This window comes from Carassius auratus, chromosome 22 (assembly GCF_003368295.1).
Source record: "Carassius auratus strain Wakin chromosome 22, ASM336829v1, whole genome shotgun sequence".
In the NCBI taxonomy this organism is placed as follows: domain Eukaryota; kingdom Metazoa; phylum Chordata; class Actinopteri; order Cypriniformes; family Cyprinidae; genus Carassius; species Carassius auratus.
In genome coordinates, this window is record NC_039264.1 from 2725807 (window position 1) to 2748126 (window position 22320).

The following is a 22320-nucleotide window of genomic DNA, read 5'->3' on the forward strand; positions in this document are numbered from 1 at the left end:
TTGGTGACGAAGTGAAGTTTGTGCGGGAGAGAACTTCAGTCACTCTAAACTCTGGTCTTACTGAAATAATGGATGGTGATCTGATTCAGTGGAGGTTTTTTAACACTTTAATTGCTGAAATCAGTAAACAGGCTGAAGGAATCACTGAATTTTATGATGATCTTGATGTGAGATTCGGATCCAGACTGAAGCTAGACAATCAAACTGGATCTCTGACCATCACAAACACCATCAGTGCACTCTCTGGACGTTATGAACTACAGACCAACAGTCTGAGAAAGAGTTTCAAAATCACTGTCCTTTGTGAGTTCACTTTAGTTTCACCTGTTTTTTTCATGTTTTTTTCCATTGTTTTATGATGTTACTTATGTAAAACGATAATTTAGTAAACCATCCTAAAAACTCTTACTGATATTAACTCTGTTTCTTTGTCCTTCAGCTGGACTTGATTTAAGAGGAGCACATTTAGCATTGTCAGCGATGGAAGGAGATTCAGTCACTCTAAACACCAATTTTATTAAAATGGCCGATGATGATCTGTTACAGTGGAAATTTTTTGATAAAAACACTTTAATAGCTGAAATCAATAAACAGACTAACAGCTTTACTTTATATGATGATGTTCTTGGTGGGAGATTCAGAGACAGACTGAAGGTGGACAATCAAACTTTATCTCTGACCATCACAAACATCACAACTCAACATGCTGGACGTTATGAACTACAGATATTCTATATAAGGATTAATTACTTTCTCACTGTCTATGGTGAGTTCACCGGTTTGTGCAAAAATTTTTTTTTAATACATACACCATCTTGCATCTTTAGTTTCCATTCTATAATTTGATGATATTAATGATTTAATTGTTTCTACTTCATCAGTGTTGGTTTCTCTCAATGTTTTCTGTTCATCTGCTTGAACATCTTCATTCATCCTCATTTATTTTTATTCTCTCATGTTTTCAGCTCGTCTGCCTGTTCCTGTCATCAGCAGTAACTCTTCACAATGTTCTTCATCATCACAGCAGAATTGTTCATTGTTGTGTTCAGTGGTGAATGTGGGTCATGTGACTCTCTCCTGGTACAAAGGAAACAGTTTATTGTCCAGCATCAGTGTGTCTGATCTCAGCATCAGTCTCTCTCTACCTCTGGAGGTGGAATATCAGGAGAAAAACAGCTACAGCTGTGTGATCAACAATCCCATCACAAACCAGACCACACATCTGGACATCACTCAACTCTGTCACACATGTTCAGGTACAGCAGAGCTGATATTAGTTGATGTCGGTGCTGATATTAACATTTATTGACTGAGCTGATCTCAGTTTGATGTTTTTATTCCTCAGACTCTGAACACTGTTGTGGTTCTACTGAAGCTGTGATCCGATTGGTCCTCTCTGTTCTGGTGGGCGTGGCTACTGTCATTATTCTAGTTTATGACATCAGATCCAGAAGAGCTGAACAAGATCAAGCACAAATTCACACATCAGGTACATGATTCATGTTAGAATTTCTCACAAAAAACTATTTAGTTTATTATTTATTAATCTTCATTTATTTTTAATGGTCTTGTATTTTCACATACTTTTATATTATGTTTATTTTAGGTGGCTGATTTCCACTCTAGAAGATGATTTGAGAACAAACAGCATTGTATTCTCTCATTGACGCTTAGAAGAAAATACTGATGATTACCGAATATTGCATTGCTAATGCTAGCTTAGTTAGAATTAGATGCTTTACCTTTTTTTTTTTTTTTTTTTTTTTTTTTACAATTTTATCTTTCATATTTAATTGGAGACTTTCAAAATCATCATTATTGCATATTGTAAAAAAGCTAGTCTGAACTGAATCTGAATTGAGTCTGATTATCCTGCGGTGGACTGCATGTGGTCTCTAATTTGGTTTGGAACAAGTATCATAATATCATCAGAGATATTCTCCCCTTCCTCGAAACCTGTGAGAGCTGATGCGACTTCATGTTGATTTTGCTTGCTGATTTTGATCGCTCTTTCTTGTATTGATATGTACCTGTATATGGTGTGTTTCCAGTCTGGCTCCTCTGCCTGAGCTATTTGTGAGGTTTTAATATGGTGCATCACCTCAACATTTGGCTGTGTCCAATTTGGTGTTGTCTCCACATGTAGAATTACATTCGAACTTTTGAACTTTAGATATTATCAGGCCACAGTCTGACCTGATGATAAAACCATGACAACTAAAAGACTTCCTCTAAGCTGTCTCACATACTCTAATAACAGTTGTAAGGACTAAAGCAGTGTTTGAACTAAGTAGACAGTACTTCGTAATCCGTAGCTGCTGGATATTAATCACATGACCATATCAAAAAACACTTTTCTACACACAGTTCTAGCAGGTGATCTGTTTCTGCTCCATAAAGCCATCAGAGAAACAATTGGGACATTTGATAAGAAATCAAGAACAAACGAGCTGAAGAAATTTACAAGAGAGAGCAGAGCCAAACACTCTCAGGATCTCAAGAGAAGATCAAACACTTCTTTAAGACACATTTCAAATATTATGGGTCAGTTTGTTTCTCTTAAAAACAAAACCATCGATGTACAGGAAGTGGACGCCTTCTTGAGCTAAAAGTGACATGTTCAGAGTGTGAAAAAACTGCTATATGGTCACTTTCATTAGCACTTAAAGATGAGCAGTTATTTTAGATGTAGGTGGAGTTTCACTTCATTTTACTGCAGAGCAGCTTCACATCAGCTCATCTGTCATTTTATTACTGAAACTGTTTTGAAGAGTTCATTTCAATATGATTTGTGGACTAACACCGTTGAAGATGTTTTGGACCATTTTGTTCAGTTTGTGTTTCTGCCGTCTGGACGGTGAGTCTGAAATGTGTTTTATGGCTACATTTGCTTCTGTTCTGTTACCATGTATTGGGGAAAAATCCAAACCCAGTATAGGTGACAAAGTTATTTATATACTCTGACATGCAATCTTGGAAAAAAATGCCATACAATGTAAAACATCCACTGCAGACACAGAAAAGAATCACAGCAGATGCATTACAAGTATATCCATATAATAAAAAACAGTAAAAATTTCTAGAGTTGGAGACATCAGCATATCACTGAATATGGTTTCCACCAACAGAACCAATGCTTCAAGTTCTTACTTTTTGTCCACTCTTTTCTGGTGTTTTAAACCCGAAATCCCCCAAATCCCCTAGTCATTAAAGTCTCAATACATTCTATACAATTTACTACATATTTGCATGTATACAAAACAAAACATAAATAAAAACATTGACTAAATAATCTGTATGAACATCTAATCAAATCCGTTCTTCCTCCATGTACATTCTGTTCCATAATGACACTCCACATACAGAAATGCAAAAACTTCTTAATGTTTTAAAACGGCTATTCAGTAGCTTTGCTATGATAGTTAATGAAGCCGCTGCACCATTTATATCACTTGAAATAAAATGCAAAAGCGTCTGTTTTATAAATATTTTAGATTTTGAAAAGCCTGTTGACTTCAGCCTTTTATCTAAGGTGATTTTGGAAGTTTTTTTCAATTCCTATTTATCTGGTTCCACAGTGTTTGCTGATTTTTATGTTATTTAATCTTTGTGTGATTTATTTGTTTTATTTTACATCAAGGTGTAGGTCATGCTGTGTATGGAATGATATTCCGGATATTATTCAAAAGGAATTGCACATTGTATTTGCAATTGCGTTTTCAATTTGTGGACGCATAAAATGGGACATAAACCAAACGCAAAGACAAATCGCACATTACCGTTTGCATTTTCGTGTAAGCGAACGCACAGTGTCTGCCAAATTTAAAAAGGAAATGCAAAGTCCATTTGCAATTGTGTTTCCCATATCTTACGAGCTGTGAGCCTGTCATATTTAAATAGCAATATTAATTACCACATTTGCCTTTTCACTCTCTCTGCACTGTGCATGTAAACTGCCAAAACTCAAACGGAATCGCAATTCCTTTTGCATTTGAATTTCCAATGTCTACACGGAAACTTGTCAATCAAGTGACAGGGGTGGGGCCATTTTACTGGGCGTGTTTGCATTGGGAAGTGAAGTCACTCACAGTCGAAGGTAATAAATAATAATAAATTAATTAGTGTGGACTTTGTCATCTAAATACTAAATAACCAATAATGTTAAGGATGTGTCTTAAAAATTACTTCATCTTTTCTATCCTGTGAAGCTTTTACTTAAAGATGTTTCCTGATATTGACACTTTATGTTCTTTTTGTGGTGCTGAACACAAATCCATTTCTCATCTCTTCTGGGAACGCACATATACACGTCTGTTCTGGAAGAATTTTTGTATCTTCGATCATAGTAAAATGTACTATGTTTTTACTAGGGTAAATATGAGTTAATGATAGTGTTTATAATTAAATGACAGTAGCCACAAATGTACAGTTGTCTGAGACGTTATGAAATGTTCTTTAACATCATGAACCATAAAATGTAGTCAGTGTCTGCTATGGTTTATTTTCATAATAGGTAAACATAGGTCACAAGTTAACACGGTCACATCCTTGAGTCAGCAGTTGCACGATATGCTGCCGAGAGTCCTGTCTTGATTCCACAGATCTGAAGCTGATTCTGTGTAGCTCAGTAGCTTGGTGGTCAGTGACTCTTGTCTTGTGGTGTGGCATGCCATCTTTTAATGTATGTTCGAAACCCGTGCCAACAAACGTACTTTATTTTTTTGTTTATCCTACTTACTTCAGCTGCGAAACAGGCGATCATACTAATAACTTGTAATCTTTACAAGAATATCTGAATCATGCAATGAGCAAGTCTGCGTTTATTAAACACTTAATATCGCGTCAGTTTGTGCTTTCAGAATCGCTGAGTCTGCTGCCGTCGTTACAGCACATCTGCAGCAGAGACCTGAACCAGGAAGTTGGTCACCAGATAACACGGTAACCAGTTAAACTGTAACACCGGGAAGATTAGGCAAATAGACTGGTGACGTAGGTCTGCGCGCATTTCTCAATACAAAGTGCACTGATTTCGGACTTGCATCCTTGGTAGTTCAGACTTTGTGCATTCGACTCGGGAGTGTGATGTCTGCGAGGACGCAGCAGCAAACAGCAGCATACTTGATAACTTCAGTCAGCTCGCCTTGACTACTGCAATTTTCCTCACTGTATATTTACAATAAAACAAAAAAGGATATGAAATACCACTGCCTCCTTTCATTTTTCATTTAAACATAATAATAGCAGCAGAAATGTACTTTGTTCAGGGAAAGGTGTATATATACAGTCATTACAAATGAAACTAAATATTATATCAATTGCCTCTTTTATTACCGTCGACTGTAAGATATGGGAAACACAATTGCAAACGGACTTTGCATTTCCATTTTTAATTTGGCAGACACTGTTAATTCGCTTAAACGAAAATGCAAACGGCAATGTGCGATTTGCATTTGGATTATGTCAAATTTTATGCGTCCACAAATTGAAAACGCAATTGGAAATACAATTTGCAATTCCTTTTGAATAAAGTCCAGAATATAATTCCATAGGTGTGTCTCCGAGCAATCATATTCCTTTTGCTAATAAACATTCTACATTTCCTATTTATTTGGTTTCTCATTTATTTTTAGTTTTGGCTTCCTATTTAAACTTAACTTATTTTATATTAGGCATTTAGTATGGTGTATTTTTTTTATTTATTTATTTTTTTTTTAATAAAAGTCCTATTTAGGACTGTCCTCAACTAAAGATATTTCTGGACAAGTAGCATGCATTCATTTTAGCATTAGTAGACTATGTTTATTAATAAACCATATAAATTATATAATGAACCTTTAATTGCCCTTATAGCCTAATAAGCACTGTAGTGGACAACAAAATACAAGGGGGAAAAAGCTTGCCAAAAGCTTGCTTGCTTTGTTTTTAGTTTAAGAGATGAGACTCAGCTTAAGAGACTCGTCTTCTCCTCAGTAGTGATGCATCTGTATACATGTTTCATAGTAATTACATCATGTGAGAATATTTTTTTTCTATTTGAATTGTATTATGTAAAAGTAGACATTTCACTTTCTATGGATATAGATATTTTTCATGTCTTTAAGGCAAATATACACAGAGTTTTGGAGTTTTGCGCTCAAGTTCACAGAGACTGAGACGTCTGAAAGCACATCCTGTTTGTATTCATTATTTTAAAGAAGCACAACGTTTCGTCGTTATTGTGAGTGGACACAAATAAATGAAGTGTCTTCGCAAATTCAAAAGATGTATTACACATATCTGAATGACCGAAAATGACGGAGTATTTTAGGAGCAAGTGACTGCACCGTAACCTCCGTCTGTCCTGCAGTGAGAGCTGCTGTTGAGCTTTCATACTCCACACAGATACTTGAATAACACAAATTTCTCTAGGATAACATTATATTGAGCGGCCATGTAAAGTTGCTACTACATAGCCTACTACAAAAGCCATATTTAAAAAGTGAATGTAAAATGCGCACAGCACTATTTAAAATCAAACAAATTTGTCATACACCGATTAACCAGTGGGAACATTTTCTCACCTGTGACAACCCTACTATTCAATCGGTGGCCGACCAATCATCTCGACCAGGGGAAGAGTTTTTACTGTTTTTGCACTAATTAGTATGTCCACAAGGTGGCAATACTGGTCCAGGTCATTGTTTCACAGCACAAATATTAAGACACTCAACAATAACAATCGATTGGAGATTTAAACATTAAAGTTAGCATGAACTGTAAGTTACTGTCAACTTTATTTCAGTTTTTTTGTACTTAATTTCATATTCTTTTTCATTTTATAATTATTTTTACATTTCTACACAACTCGAGTAAATTGTAATGAAATTGAAATACCATGTCTGACATGAAATAACATGACTCCTATCATAAGTCCCCTGGGATTCAAACCCCCAACCTTGCACTTGCTAATGCAATGCTCTATCACTTGAGCTACAGGAACACTACACTTTAATCTTTTATCTGTTCCACACCTAGTAACTACAACCCTGAACAGAGTACACTGTAAAAAAATTGTGCCGTTAAATAACAGTAATTTACTGGCAGCTGGGGTGCCAGTAAAGTACTGTTAATTTACAGCTCTCAATCATTAATTTACCAGTCTTAATTTTTTTTTTTACAGTATTTTACCGTAAACTGTACCATGGAAATTAACTCCACTCCCACTGCCTCAAACAGTTCGAATTTAAAAACTAGCATTCCTACGATGTTAGTACTATGAACTTCTTTCATTTGAGTCCACTGAGAAGGAATATTTCTTAATATAAAACTGCAAACACTTTAACTTACACTCAAATTACTGCAGCTCACACGTATGTGCTGAAATACTTAACAAATAGATCACCACTGTATCAGGAGAATCCAAATTTACTGTCTTTATATAAAGCAACAAAAGATCAGAATTTGTGGCTCATCATTGGGTGAAGCACAGGCTCTACTCTCCAGCACAATGGTGAACAACAAAACTACATTAAACTAACATATCTCTCTTGTGCAAACACACATTAATATAGTTGAGTTCAGTATTTACTCTCATTATCAGTGTATGACTTTGCATGCTTTTTTTTTAATGGATGTTCACAAATATTTTAGTTAAATTAACTTTTTTTTTCATTTGGTAAATCTCACATTTACATTTTACTGTATATTACTGTTTTTCCTTGACTTAACAGCAACAAACTGTAGAAAAACACGTTTTTTTTTGTTGTTGCTGGCAACCATTAATTTACGCAAACAAACTGTAGAAAAACAGTTATTTACTGGCAGCAGAGAGTTTGTTTCCTGTAAATTAATTACAGTTTATTACTGTTAAATTATGTTTCATGCTGTTTTTTCTTCATCTTAAATCTTTAACCCTTTAAACCCCACAACAAAATTTTTAAATGAACACTTATAATGTGTACACACCACAGTGTGTTTGAGTAACACTGAATCAGCGAAGTTAATGAGATAATTCTGTTATTAATTGATGATTGAGCATTACTGATGAACACCTGCTATTTAAAAACAGAATCACTAAAGAAAAGAGAAACACAAGAACTACAAATGACTTCAGCCACAGCCTTGTATTCATCAAATCTCTCAAGATCTGATTAAACAACTCCTAAAACAGCTTCACCAGATTCACATTACTAACCAGACTGACTTTATTTCTGTCAGATGTCTACAGAAAATCTTATTGAGAGTTAAATAGATTTAGGTGTTTTTTTTTCACTACCATGATGGAGATCAGTGTTTACTTTAATTGGGCTCTTGAAGTGACTTTTCAACAACTAAGTTTTTTTTTTTACATGCTGTAACAATGCATCTTTGGAACTTGTTATAGCAAATAAAAAAAAGTAAACAGAAGAAATAAATCTGGTATTATTGTTTATAGCTTGACAAAAACAAACACTCTATTATTTCTGATTCAATCCTGTGTCCCTTCTCTTATTGATACTACATCAAAATAATGAACACTACCGAGCCTTAAGTTATGAAAGACTGTTAAGAAAATGTAACTCATTAAAAAAAAACTTTACTGAAATTTAGAAAAAAACATAAAGAATCAGCGTATGAATCACAGCAATGGTGACAATCCACAAATAAATAAACAGATAAGTTCTGAACTTCACAAAACATGCTACTAAAATTTAAGACATAAGCAAAATTATAAGCACATAAGAATTCAAAAAAATAAGTGAACAATTCAGGGGCATAATTTATTCATGCCGCAATGCATGCTTGGAGTCATGGATGAGTTTTATCCTGTGCTGGTACCCAGCATACATTGCATCATGAACCTTTTGATTGTCATCATTGTTGAGATTCATATGCTGATTGTTGATGTCTCTCTTTGAGTGTTGTGGATAACGCTGCCCAAAATATTTAAAACTCAAGCTGTCGTTAAGTCCATATGTTCTGGTTATCACATTACTGTTCAATCTTATAAAATTGAAGAAATAAAAAATTTTGTAATTCACTCGCATATTTCAACCAAATTAATATTTGATTACTACAGCAACACTTTAAGTCAGTCTAGTAGATAAAGCCTGACAGAAACAGCCATAATCACTTAACTATCAATATTATTATTGCAGTGACAGATAAAGATAAAGATACAGATTTATTGTACCATAAAGATACAAATACAGCAATGAAACAGAATTTAAAGTCAAAAGTACAAAAGTCAAGGGTCAGGAGTAGGGCTGGGACAATGTCGACGGAAAAAATTACGTCGACGCAAAATATGCGCATAGATTCGTCGACCTGTTTTTATTTCTCTAAATACATTTGCAAAACATTTACCTTATGTGCGCTGAATATACGCGATGGCCGGATCAACATTCTGTCCAACGTTATATAACCAATCCAGGGGTTTTTCTGCATTGATCTTTTTTTTGGCGGCTGTCAAAGCCTTATTTGATCGGTGAGTGATATAGAATAGTATGACAGGGCGCGTACGAGAGAGAGCCCCGGCTACGTGCGCACTCACAGTCTTCAAACAACATGAGCGCTTCTTGCTCTCTCTCTCCCTTGTGCATATTAATCAAAATCATTAAACACGATAGAAAAAGGGCAAAACACCAAAGTTTCACGCGCGCTCACGCACTCACAGTCTTCAAACTACACAAGCGCTGTCTTGCTCTCTCTCTCTCTCCCTCGTGCATATTAACCAAAATCATTAGACACAATAGAAAAGGGAGGAACACCAAAGTTTCACGTGGAGCATTCAGAGATTTTTTTTCTCTCCATGACAGGCTGCTGGCTACCACTGTTAATTTGTATTTATTTATTTTTTGTAAAAGCACTCTCTGTATTAGCTTAAAGCCCTCAAGTTTACATTGGTTACTGTATTCTTTCAATTGCTCTAAACAAGTATTTCGGGTGAACTTTTTTATTGAATGCTAGACATCAAGTTGTTGTTATTTTCATCTGAAAGAAAAACTTTTTTCAGTAAGCTAGGCCCTATGTGTTCAGTAAGCTTGTTTTAGTAAGCTATGTGTTTTCAAGGCTTCAAGGTTTTATTGAATGTCATCTCTATACAAGTGCAAAGTAATGCATTTTTAGTCAGTCTTTTATTTTTAATTTTTAGAGCAATAAACATATATTGCAATGTTAAGGAATTCATGTTTTTTTCATTCAGATATGTAAATCAACATGTATAAATGTTAGTAGTCAATTAATGGGGAGATAATCGAAATCGAATCGGTCTAAAAAAAAAAATCATTAGATGAATCGATGCATCGAAAAAATAATCGCTAGATTAATCGTTTAAAAAATAATAGTTTATCCCAGCCCTAGTCAGGAGCCCAACTAAAGCAAACACTGATCTACATAATGGTGACTAAACAGTAACATTATCATCTAAATCTCTGTAATTCTCAATAAGATCTTTTAGAGATCTCTGATCTGATAGAAATAAAGTCAGTCTGGTTAGTAATGAGTGAAGTTGGTAAAGCTGTTTGTTGATTGTTTAAATCTTCAGTTGATTTCATCTAAGGCTGTGGCTGAAGTCAGTTGTATTTCATGTGTTTGTCTTGTTTTGTTTTCTTCAGTGATTTTGCTCATTAACAGCAGCTGTTGATCAGTGTCTGAATTCACTCATTAGTTTTCATTGTCTCTGTCAGGTGGACTATATAAGTAAACTCATGTAAGGAATAGTGAATGAGGGTGTAGGGTGTAATTTGAAACACAGCCGCTGAGTGTCGACTTTGAACATTGTTAATTTACGATATATAGCAGCAGGCTACCTTCTCGAAAATGATGAATATTAGCCAGAATGCACTGTTTTGATGAAAAACTGTATGTTACTGTCGAAATTTGGCCGTTCTTTTACAGCGATTTTTAACAGTGTTTAGTTTGAATGCTAAGTTCAAGGCTATTTAGTAAATGTGTAAAAAGTAATTGGTATAACTGACTTTGACTTGGAAAGTTTTGTTTGTGCATCAATTAGAACAATTAGATTCATGCAGAAATGGTGATTTGTTGAGGGTTGCTGAGCATTTCCAAATTTCAGTTCTTAGAAGATATTAAGAATGCTGTTATGCAGTATTTAGGGGAACAAGGTGTGTTGGCATTGGGTGAGAGTTCATCTCACGATGCTTGAGTGGAGCTGCTGCGGCAGAGGTTTGATGTAAGCCTGAAACTACATTTTGCAAGACTTCAAAGTGAAGAGAAAATGTATATTGTTCAACAAGTGGTGCACATTGAATAAAGTTTCAGATTTCTAGGCATTGCGCAAATTAATCCTTTTGGAGGAATTTAAGAGTTGTATCCCTGAGCACATCGTGGTTTCCCTCAATTAACAAAAGTTACTGAGAAAGTTTTGCCTGTTTTGTCTACTTCAAAAGTCCAGTCAGTCAGCTTAAAAAGTAACACTACAAAAACTAGAGCTAGAGAAACTAGAACTTTTCCTGAGCAAACTTTCTGCGGTAGTCATGTGTTGGTCCGAAGTATTGAAATGGGTATGGTAAAAGTTTATCTGCATCAGATTTATTTGAAATCAGACTTGTTCACTGGTGTTGTGAAGGTTGGGATGCAAGACGATTTATTTGTGTGAAGCATGAACTTCATTCTTGGCAATGACATAGCTGGTGGGAGAGTTATGCCTTTGTTGGAGGTTTGAGATAAACCTGACTTGTCTTCATCAATGGATAAAGTTTCAGAAAAGTTCCCTGAAGTTTTTTCTGTTTGTGCCGGTACGCATGCTCAAACTAGTAAATTTGCTGATGCAGATGATTTACTTTCAACTTTCATGACCCCTATATTTGTGAACAATATTTTAATGGTTGATAATGATAAAACTGAAAGAAAATCTTTAATTTCAAATTAACCCAATTTGAAATTGCATCTGATTAGGGCTGCAACTAACGATTATTTTGATAATCGATTAATCTGTCGATTATTTTTACGATTAATCGATTAATCGGTTCACGTACTTATACACGTAATTACTATTGTGTTAGTAATCCTTTGTCGAACTCTTCTGCAATCAGAACACTGACCCATACTCTAGCAAATTTCACAAGGAGATTTCAAATAATGTTTTCACCATGGCAGTCCTTAGAGCTCCTAAAGTAGTTTATCCTGAACAAAGCTTATTAAAGAATCTTTCAGAACATATTTTCACGAAGAATAAGGATAAAACAGAATAAAATTGCAGTGCAGTATGTTATTATTTACTGGGAAACAGCTTTATAGCTTATGCTGTGAAATTGTAAACAATCCTTCGAAAAAAAGTGCCAATGGCATGAAACCTGAATGGAACTCACAATTTAAAGTAAAATCCATCAGAAGGTTGTCCAGAAAAAAAATTGGACACACACAAAAAACCTGCTGTGTGAAAAAGAGCAGTGAATACAAATTCACATTTCAGTGCATTTCAAATATCTTTAAACATTTTCCTCTCTTATTCAGTCATAATTAGGCTGCATGTCTGAATTATGAACTGGTAAACGACAAACTGATCACAGAACATGTTTGTAAAGCTTTAAATGTTAACTGTTAAAAAGCAATGTTATCAGCTTTTACGACTAAACATTTGCAAACAACATTGTACTGGAGAATCTGCACAAATAAAAGTCTTAAAAGTCACAAATCGCGCCTAAAAACGAGTTGGAGACTCTAGGCGCACCACTTTCTCCTTCTTTCCAAAGAGCTCGGGGCAGAAGCGCCCCTGAGGCTAAGCAACCATGACATGCTCTCTCCATGAAGACGCGGAAATTTCAGCAAAGGATAAATGGATTTGCAGCTCAAAAAATCGCTTGCAGTAGCTCTGCTACTAAATTTATTTCAAAATGGAAATCCATATAAGTTACAACTATGATCAGCTGTTCCTTTCATCTTGGCTAAGCTTTTAACGTTGTTACGGGAAAGGATGAAGCTGATTGGTTAGTTCTTGTCACATGACCCGCGCTGCGCTTGCGGCATTCTGAAAAGTTGAAATGTTTTTAACTCGGTGCGGTGTTGGAAATAATGAACTTGAGCGCACAAAAGACGCAATATGTGAACGTCCCCTTAAACAGTTTAGTAGTGCAGAGTTTACAGGTTACTCTTCTTTTTTGAAGGCTCAAAGTAAAGTACTCCGACATCACGCTGAATGCTGCAGAGACGCTGTTCGGGAAGCACGTGACATAAAACGAGGCCAGCTATTGGCTATTCGCTACTTCTCCTGCTGTACTGGCTGAGTAAAACCTCCGGTGGCTCATGACTGCCACACTTTGATCAGCGCAGATTTGAAATATGCACGAAATGAGCCGCTTACGGCAAATACAAGTTATTTAACAACGAATCGATGAGTAAATTAGTTGACAACTATTTTAATAATTGATTTTAATCGATAAAAATCGATTCGTTGTTTCAGCTCTACATGTGATACGTGATAACCTTATTGCTGCTCAGAAAGATGACTTTACTCTGCATGAATGTTTTTGTTCTGTTGTTTCTCCAGAGGTGGCACAGGAGCAAAAAACTGCCTTTTGCATGGAGAATGGAGTGTTGATGTGTACTGTATTTGGTGTCCTGACAATTCAAATAACTCTGAATGGAATATGTCAAGCCAGATTGTCATTCCTGCTTGTTACAGACTGACTGTACTCTATCTATTATTATTTGCCTTTATTTAACCAGGAGAGAACCTCACTGAGATTAGGAATCTCAGCTCTGGCTCATGACCACGATTTTTTCTGGGCATCTGGATATTGAAAAAACATACCACCGAATTTTAAAATATTTAAAATGTTTATTTTCAATTTTTTTAGAAGTTTTAGTTTTTTTCTGCTCATTCTGCTGTGTTAAAATGGAGGAATGAGGCAAGCCCAAACCCCATCATCTTTGTGAGGGCGTTTGTGCCACTTCCTGTCAAAAGCTCCCTCGAGGAGGAAACCCTCGCAATGCTGTTCGGGATTGGGAAGACATTCCATCATCCCAGGGAGCTCCCAGACACCACCAACCTCGACTGGAAGGAGACAGTCATCCTGTGCGGTCTCCAATCCGGATTCGGAACCCCTCCGCCGACTGGTCAGTCATGTCGGCCTTCTGCGGCTCATTCAAGCATGCTGCCATCCATGGCTCACCTAGGCCCGCTGCCATCTGTGGCTCACCTAGGCCCACTGCCATCCGTGGCTCAATCCAGTTCACCGGCCGTTAATATGGCAAGACGAACGGACATAACTATTGCAAGCCTGTTAAGCAGTCCTGTGGCCCCTGTGCCTGCTCCTCGTAAGCGCCTTCTAGGGTGCCCTCAAGGGTCGGCTCCAGCCCCAGTGCTTGCCCCAGTGCTGGCTCCAGCCCCATAGCTTGCCCCAGTGTTGGCTCTAGAGTTGGCTCCTATGTTGGCTCCATTCCCAAAATTCAATCCAGTGCCAGCGCCTTGAAAGCATTTTGCTGTAGCTGCTCCTCCAGAACATCCTCCAGTAACAGCACCACATAAGCGCATCCCCGAACCTCAGCTTAGCCCAGGAAGGGCTCCCATTCCCCAGCATAGCAATGGAGGGCTCCCGATCCCCAGTCCAGCCCAGGAAGGGCTCCTGATCCCTGCTGAGTCTAGGGAGGATTCCAGGCCCCAAGTTCAGACCCGTAAATTCCCCCAAGAACTTGGGGGGGGGGATTAGGTATCCAGCCATAGAGGCCGAGGTGGGGGCAGCGGGGCTTGGATGCTGCTTTGCCATGGCCTCCTAAACTACCTACTCTGCCATGGCCTCCCAATTCTCCAGCTCTGCCATGGCCTCCCGGGTCTCCTGATCCACCATGGCATCCCGAGTCTCCTGATCTGCCATGGCCTCCCGAGTCTCCTTACCCACAATGGCGCCCCGAACTGGTACCACTCTGGAGGCCCAGTCCTGTCCTATGCCTGTCCTGAAGGACCTCCAATGTGACCACCCCCCCTTCTCCATTTGATGTTATATGCCTTGAGGATATTCCTTCCAGAGGGGGGCGTTATGTCAGACTCTTTCCCATGTATTGTGCTCTGTGACCCAGTTTCTGTCTCCCGTGTATTTAGTTAATTTGTCCCAGGTGTTTCCTATGTGGTTTCCATGCTCCCAGGTGTGTCTCGTCATCACCTCCTCCTGTCATGTGTTGTCCAGTATTGTTTATGTCAGAATCAGAATCAGAATCAGAATGAGCTTTATTGCCAGGTATGTTTACACATACGAGGAATTTGTTTTCGTGACAGAAGCTCCGCAGTACAACAGAATGACAGCGACAGAACATAAAACACATAATAAAAGAATAAAAATACAAATAAGTAGATAGTGAATGACAATATACAAATGACAATTGTAGGCAGGTATATTACAAAATGAAGTTATGTATGTACATATATATTGTGTGCAAAATTTAAGTGTATACTAAGTATGTGTGTTAGATAAATAAAGTGTGTGTGTATATAAATATAAAGTGTAGTCTGTTCGCCGTTATTATCAGCTGTTCATAAGATGGATTGCCTGAGGGAAGAAACTGGTCCTGTGTCTGGTCGTTCTAGTGCTCAGTGCTCTGTAGCATCGACCAGATGGCAACAGTTCAAAGAGGGAGTGTGCTGGATGTGAGGGGTCCAGAGTGATTTTGACAGCCCTTTTTCTCACTCTGGATAAGTACAGTTCTTGAATAGATGGGAGAGTTGAACCGATGATTCGCTCAGCAGTCCGGACTACTCTCTGTAGTCTTCTGAGGTCAGATTTAGAAGCTGAGCTGAACCAGACAGTTACTGAAGTGCAGAGGATGGATTCAATGATGGTGGAGTAGAACTGTTTCAGCAGCTCCTGTGGCAGGTTAAACTTCCTCAGCTGGCGGAGGAAGTACAACCTTTGCTGGGCCTTTTTCACAATGGAGTCAATGTGAATGTCCCACTTCAGGTCCTGAGAGATAGAGATAGTGGTTCCCAGGAACCTGAATGACTCCACTGCAGTCACAGTGCTGTTCATGATGGTGAGTGGGGGGAGTGCAGGGGGGTTTCTCCTGAAGTCCACGATCATCTCCACTGTTTTGAGCGTGTTAAGCTCCAGGTTGTTGAGACTGCACCAGACAGCCAGCTCTTTTACCTCCTGTCTGTAAGCAGACTCGTCACCGTCCTGAATGAGGCCGATGAGTGTGGTGTCGTCTGCAAACTTCAGGAGCTTGACAGAGGGGTCCTTAGATGTGCAATCGTTGGTGTACAGGGAGAAGAGCAGTGGGGAGAGAACGCAGCCCTGGGGAGCTCCGGTGCTGATTGTACGGGTGCTGGATGTGTATTTTCCCAGCCTCACTAGCTGCTGCCTGTCTGTCAGGAAGCTGTTGATCCACTGACAGACGGAGGTGGGCACGGAGAGCTGATTTAGTTTGGGCAGGAGGAGGTTTGGGATGATCGTGTTGAAGGCCGAGCTGAAGTCCACAAACAGGATCCTCACATAAGTCCCCGGTCTGTCTAGGTGTTGCAGAACATAATGGAGTCCAATGTTTACTGCATCGTCCACAGACCTGTTTGCTCTGTAGGCAAACTGAAGAGGATCCAGCAAGGGCCCAGTGATGTCCTTCAGGTGGGCCAGCACCAGTTTTTCAAATGACTTCATGAGTACAGACGTTAGAGCCACAGGCCTGTAGTCATTTAGTCCTGTAATTTTGTGTTTCTTAGGGATGGGAATGATGGTGGAACGTTTGAGGCATGAAGGGACTTCGCACAGCTCCAGCGATCTGTTGAAGATCTGTGTGAAGATGGGGGCCAGCTGGTCAGCACAGGATTTCAGACAGGCTGGTGTAACACAATCTGGGCCTGGTGCTTTTTTCCTTTTCTGCTTCTGGAAGACCTGGCGCACCGCATCCTCGCTGATCTGAATTGCAGGTGCCCCACCTGAGAGGGGGGATGCAGGAGGTGTGAATGGTGAGAGAGCTTGATTGGAGAGGTGTTCAGGATGGGTTGCAGGAGCTGTTAATGGTGTGAACGGTAGTTTGGAGAGGCATTCAGGGCTGGTTGCAGGAGTTGTGAAGGGTGTGAATGGTTTTGTGGGGAGGCGTTCAGGGCAGGTGATGGGTGTTCTTTCAAACCTGCAGTAAAACTCGTTCAGATCGTCTGCCAGTCGTTGATTCTCTACAGTGCTGGGGGGTGGTGTCTTGTAATTGGTGATCTTCTTTAGACTTTTCCACACTGATGCGGAGTCGTTGGAAGTGAACTGAGTCCTTATTTTTTCAGAATAATTCCTCTTTGCCACTTTGATCTCCTTTTCCAATGTGTATTTAGCCTGTTTATACAAGACATTGTCCCCCTTCACGTAAGCATCTTCTTTGGCCTGACGGAGCTGTCTGAGTTTTGCAGTGAACCACGGTTTGTCATTATTGTAAATTAGTTGAGTCTTTGTAGGAATACACATATCCTCACAGAAACTGATATATGATGTTACGGTCTCTGTGAGTTCATCCAGATCGGTGGCAGCAGCTTCAAAAACACTCCAATCAGTGAGGTCAAAACAAGATTGTAAATCCTGCTCTGCTTCATTAGTCCATCTTTTTACAGTCCTTGATACAGGTTTAGATGATTTTAGTTTCTGCCTGTAGGACGTTATAAGATGAACCAGAAGGTGATCAGAACGTCCCAAAGCTGCTTGTGGAACAGAGTGAAATGCATCCTTTATTGTGGTGTAACAGTGATCCAATATATTACTGTCTCTTGTGGGACAAGTAACATGCTGTCTGTATTTTGGCAGTTCACGGGACAGATTGGCTTTATTAGTCCCCGAGAATGATTAAAACAGAGTCCGGGTGTTGTTGTCTCTGTGATCTGATCAGTGAGTTTCTGTAAAGCTGAGCTCACATGCGCTTGCGGAGGGATGTAAACACTGACCAGAATGAACGAATGAAACTCCCGTGGCGAATAGAACGGCTTGCAGTTAATGAAGAGTGTTTCGAGATTTGAGCAGCACGTCTTCTTTAACACAGTTACATCTGTACACCACCGTTCATTGATGTAAAAGCATGTCCCGCCACCGCGCGATTTCCCAGTAGATTCTGATTCGCGATCCGCTCTAAACAGCTGAAAGTCCGGCAGATGGAGCGCGCTGTCCGGTATGTTGTCATTCAGCCAGGTTTCCGTGAAACACAGAGCAGCAGAGTGTGTGAAATCCTTATTTGTCCGAGAAAGCAGAAGGAGTTCGTCCGTTTTGTTGGGTAGAGAGCGGAGATTTGCCAGATGGATGCTAGGCAACGGCGTTCGAAATCCTCGCTTCCTGAGTCTGACGAGCGCTCCCGCTCGCTTCCCCCGTCTGCGCGTCCTGAAGCGCTTGATCAGAGCCGCCGCTCCTCCGATAATAAAGTTCAGTAAAACATCTGAATAATTGAAATCCGGAAAAACATCTTGTGGTGCGTTCTGCCGAATGTTCAGCAGTTCTTCCCTGGTGAAACTGATGGCAGGAATATAACTAAAGACAAGACAAACTAACAAAAACACAAAAACATATGCAGAGCTCGTCACGGAGGCAGCCATCCTGTATCGGCGCCAGCCTGTTAAAAACTACACCCTGAGCTACGTGTAATTTCCTTGTGTAAAGATAAATTCCGTGGTTTGTACTAGGGATGTGCAACAGTGATCGAGTACTCGAGTACTCGACCGCGACAGCGATGATCGATCACGTAAATGATGATCGAAATTATTATTTTTTATTGGTTATGGCAGCACGTTGGGCGGGGCCCTGATCATTGATTGGTTAGCTTCCCACTTGATGCCTCAAAAGACGTAAGATTTTTTCATTATATACATTATGGCCATGCACCCCCCCCCCCCCCCCGCATTAAGCCCCACCCCCAGTTAATCGATTAATCGTTTTTGAAACCTATCGTTGATCGAAATGAGAAATTTCCCAAAATGCCCATCCCTAGACCCTAGTTTGTACTGCTGGTCTCCTTGTTCCTTGCTCCATGTTCCAGCACCGTAGCATAGCCATGGCAATAATCTCCCCTCCCTCAATACCTGCGAGTGCTAAGTGCCGACACTCTCTCGTATTTATATGTGCCATTATGTACAGCAGATGTTGTGATTCCTCTGGACTGTGCTGTAAGCTCTAGTTAATGGAAACCCATTTCAGATCAAGCTTACTAAACACAGTGAACACTCTGAAGTCACACTGTTTAGCAGCTTGAATAAAGTGAGTGAGAAACTGTTGCACAATATGCTAATGTGATGTTCACTCATTTGTTTCTGGCGTCTGGATTATCAGTGTTGAGTACTCGAGACTCGGACTCGGTCTTGGACTCGGTCTCGAGAGCGTATTTTAATGGTCTCGGTCTTGTCATGGACTCGTGAGCATTTTGACTCGGTATTGACTCGGACTCGAATATATTAGGAATCGGACTTATGCCCGAGTCCACTCGAGTCCCAATCAAAATATTTCATGATTATTACTGTATGTTAATGTTTATTTAAATTGATGTATGATTGAGACATCCAATGACTGGTGATTTTCTTTTGACGTGAGACGTTAGGCCAGCAACACAATGCGTGGCGTGTCTGTTTTTAATTCGGCTCCCATGTTAACGGGTTAGATCTTGCAGACTGCCTGCGTGAGACGAGCGGAAAACCCGTGCATGCTAGAAATAGAACCGACGTCTATTTTTCACGTGACACGCGTGCATGTTGGAAGCGTTTCCAGGCAAAATATACTAGGAAAATATGTTTATATGTCATTTTGTACACAAATACATATTAATTCATGACATTTGGATATTTGAAAGTCTATAGGTTGACATAAATGCAGATATAAATGTAATTTAAAAAATAAATTAATAATGATCGATTGTCAAATATTGCACCTGTCAAACATACTCTATTTTGCCATCAATACTGTTGACGGTGTCCTATCAGTAGGTTTGTAAAAAAAAAAAAAAAGTTGATAGAAGACAAGAGCCTGGTTTTTTGGCGGCCTCCCTCTATGTCACCTACAGCCGCAGCAGCGCACCAAGCGCTCGTGCAGGCACGCTTCTGGTGTGTAAAGACACAGAAAACGCGAAGCAGCCACCACGCTTCTGGCACGCAGCAGAGACGCCTAGCAGCCAGTGTGTCACCGGCCTTAAGTTACCCTCCTGCCATCCGCCTGTAGTGATCCTGCTTTCTAGAAAGCCACATTGCTACATTATTTCTCTCAACTGTGTTATTTTTACAAAGTAGGACAAAATGGTCACAGAAAAAAAACAAATATTGTTTAATTAAATTATATAGACTGACTGTCTCAACACTAAACACCCCCCCCCCCCCCCCAAAAAAAAAATGTCTGACAGAATGCATTGAACTTATATGGCATTTGATCCAGCTTTCTTCCCCTGGCACATACACACTTTTGCATGAGCATTTGACCATTTGATTTGAGTAAAACTAGCGTCACATCACACACAGAACTGTAAAGGTTTATTTTTGATGTATGCATTGCATTTTATGCATTTAAAATGAAAAAAAAAAAAATCTAAAAAAGGAAACTTATTTGTTCATTTTAAGAGACCCAGGAGTCTTATTTTCTCTTGCATAATTAATATTGCACTTTAATTAAGCAAAAACACATTTTGTCCGATTACTCGATTAATCGATGGAATTTTTGGTAGAATACTCGATTACTAAAATATTCGATAGCTACAGCCCTAATGCAGTTCTATGTTTTGGATGAATATTTTGCCCTTACAGACGAGCCTTGCCTGCCTCTAATAAAATGTTTTATTTTAATGGAATCTGTGCAAACGGATTCAATTTTATTTGCCCTTTAATCACATTTACAAATTTAATGGCTTAGAGTAAATCTGTATTTTTGAAGTTTTTTGTTTGCTGGGTTGCACCAGTCCTGTAGCCTCAACACAAATATCTGTGTCTGCCAACAACAAATGCATATCTCCCATGGACTTCAAAATAACACAAACTGTGTTTAGGTAGCTGCTCATCCAAGAGATGTTTTAGCTTCTTGCCCTTGTAATGCACCACAATTGTCTGGTTTCTGTTGAACTTACAGTAGATACAGTACAGTACAGTAGATCACAAACTCTGAAAAAGTCTTGAATTACACTTCAGTCAACAGCACATGAAAAACTACTAGATTTAGTTTGGGATTAAAACAGGGCGTGTAAAGAATGTTTGGGCACAGTCTGTCCTATAAGAGTTTTTTTTGTTTATATATATATATATAAGATATAACATTCATAGAGGATACAATCAAAGCAATAAAATAGATGCACAACCAGAATACAAAACATTAAATACATAAAGAATAACAGAAATTAAATATAAAAAGAAAAACAAATACATAAAAGATAAAAGTTATTTATTTTTAAAATAAAACAAAATAAAACAACTTAAATGAAAAAAATGATGAAATAGGTCACAAAGAGTTAATAGTTTTGAGATCTCATCCAGCCTTCAAACCTGATTCCAAAATGTAAAAATAGTACATTATCTCAAAACTAAAAAGTTTGTTGTAAGCTGAGAAAACAAGCAAGACATTTCTTGCCAAACATCCTTTGCATAATCACATTAAAACAAATAAATAAGTGTTATATTGTTTCCAAATTAGAATGACAGAATGTGTGTCACAATCGTCAGCTGGAGTGCCCATGAACTCATATAGAGGGCACTCCACTCAGGACTCAGGCATCTTGTATTTCCATTCCCAACTCCAATTTCTGTAACAAGGAGTCAGAGACATTCGGATCCATATGCAGTGTTTTAATAAAGAGAATGATTAGATAGGCAGAAATCAGGGCACAGCGTCAAGTATGTCAGGGATGTCCAGAATCAGCAATTGCATAGGCATTCACATAATAAATTGTGTTTGTTTATAATTAATCTGTATGTGAAGAGTTCAGACACAAAAGCCTCTAAGTACCATCTGAAATTCTTCTAGAATTATAATTTCTATAAAGCCTGTAACAGTTCTGTAAAACAATTAAAAGATCTGTAACAATTTGCCCAAACTGAATGTAACAGTTTAGGTTAAATAGAATTAATAACCCATTCATACACCTTAGGTGAGGTATCCACTTCAAAGATTTCTGAAAATTCGGAATTGGAATAGAAGTTAGGGTTAGGACCCTGCGGCCTCATATGAGAATATTATATTTTTGTGAACTTCTCTGAGACTTTTAATGCCACAGTTTTAGGTCTGGATGTCCTGTACAGAGCACATTCGGGGCTTTTCAGAGATACCAAATGACTGGATGTTTCACATGACCACTCCCTCTCCTTGGTCATCAAAATGTCTGAAATGAATTTAGTGACACTCTTATGAAAATATGATAATATTTTGTAGTTATCATTTAAATCCGTAAATTTTTTTAATTATATGTCATAAATCAAAATCTCAG

The 22320-nt window shown here is 38.6% G+C and overlaps 1 protein-coding gene across 1 annotated transcript in view; it reads left to right on the plus strand.

Annotated features, from left to right (window-relative positions):
* Positions 1-22320, plus strand: part of LOC113040744 (uncharacterized) — a 26829-nt gene continuing 4509 nt past the window's right edge. The window contains exons 1-2 of the mRNA XM_026199001.1: positions 1-303; positions 440-766. Of these exons, the coding sequence (XP_026054786.1) occupies positions 69-303; positions 440-766 (562 nt within the window). The 5' untranslated portion in view covers positions 1-68. The remainder of the gene's footprint in view (positions 304-439; positions 767-22320) is intronic.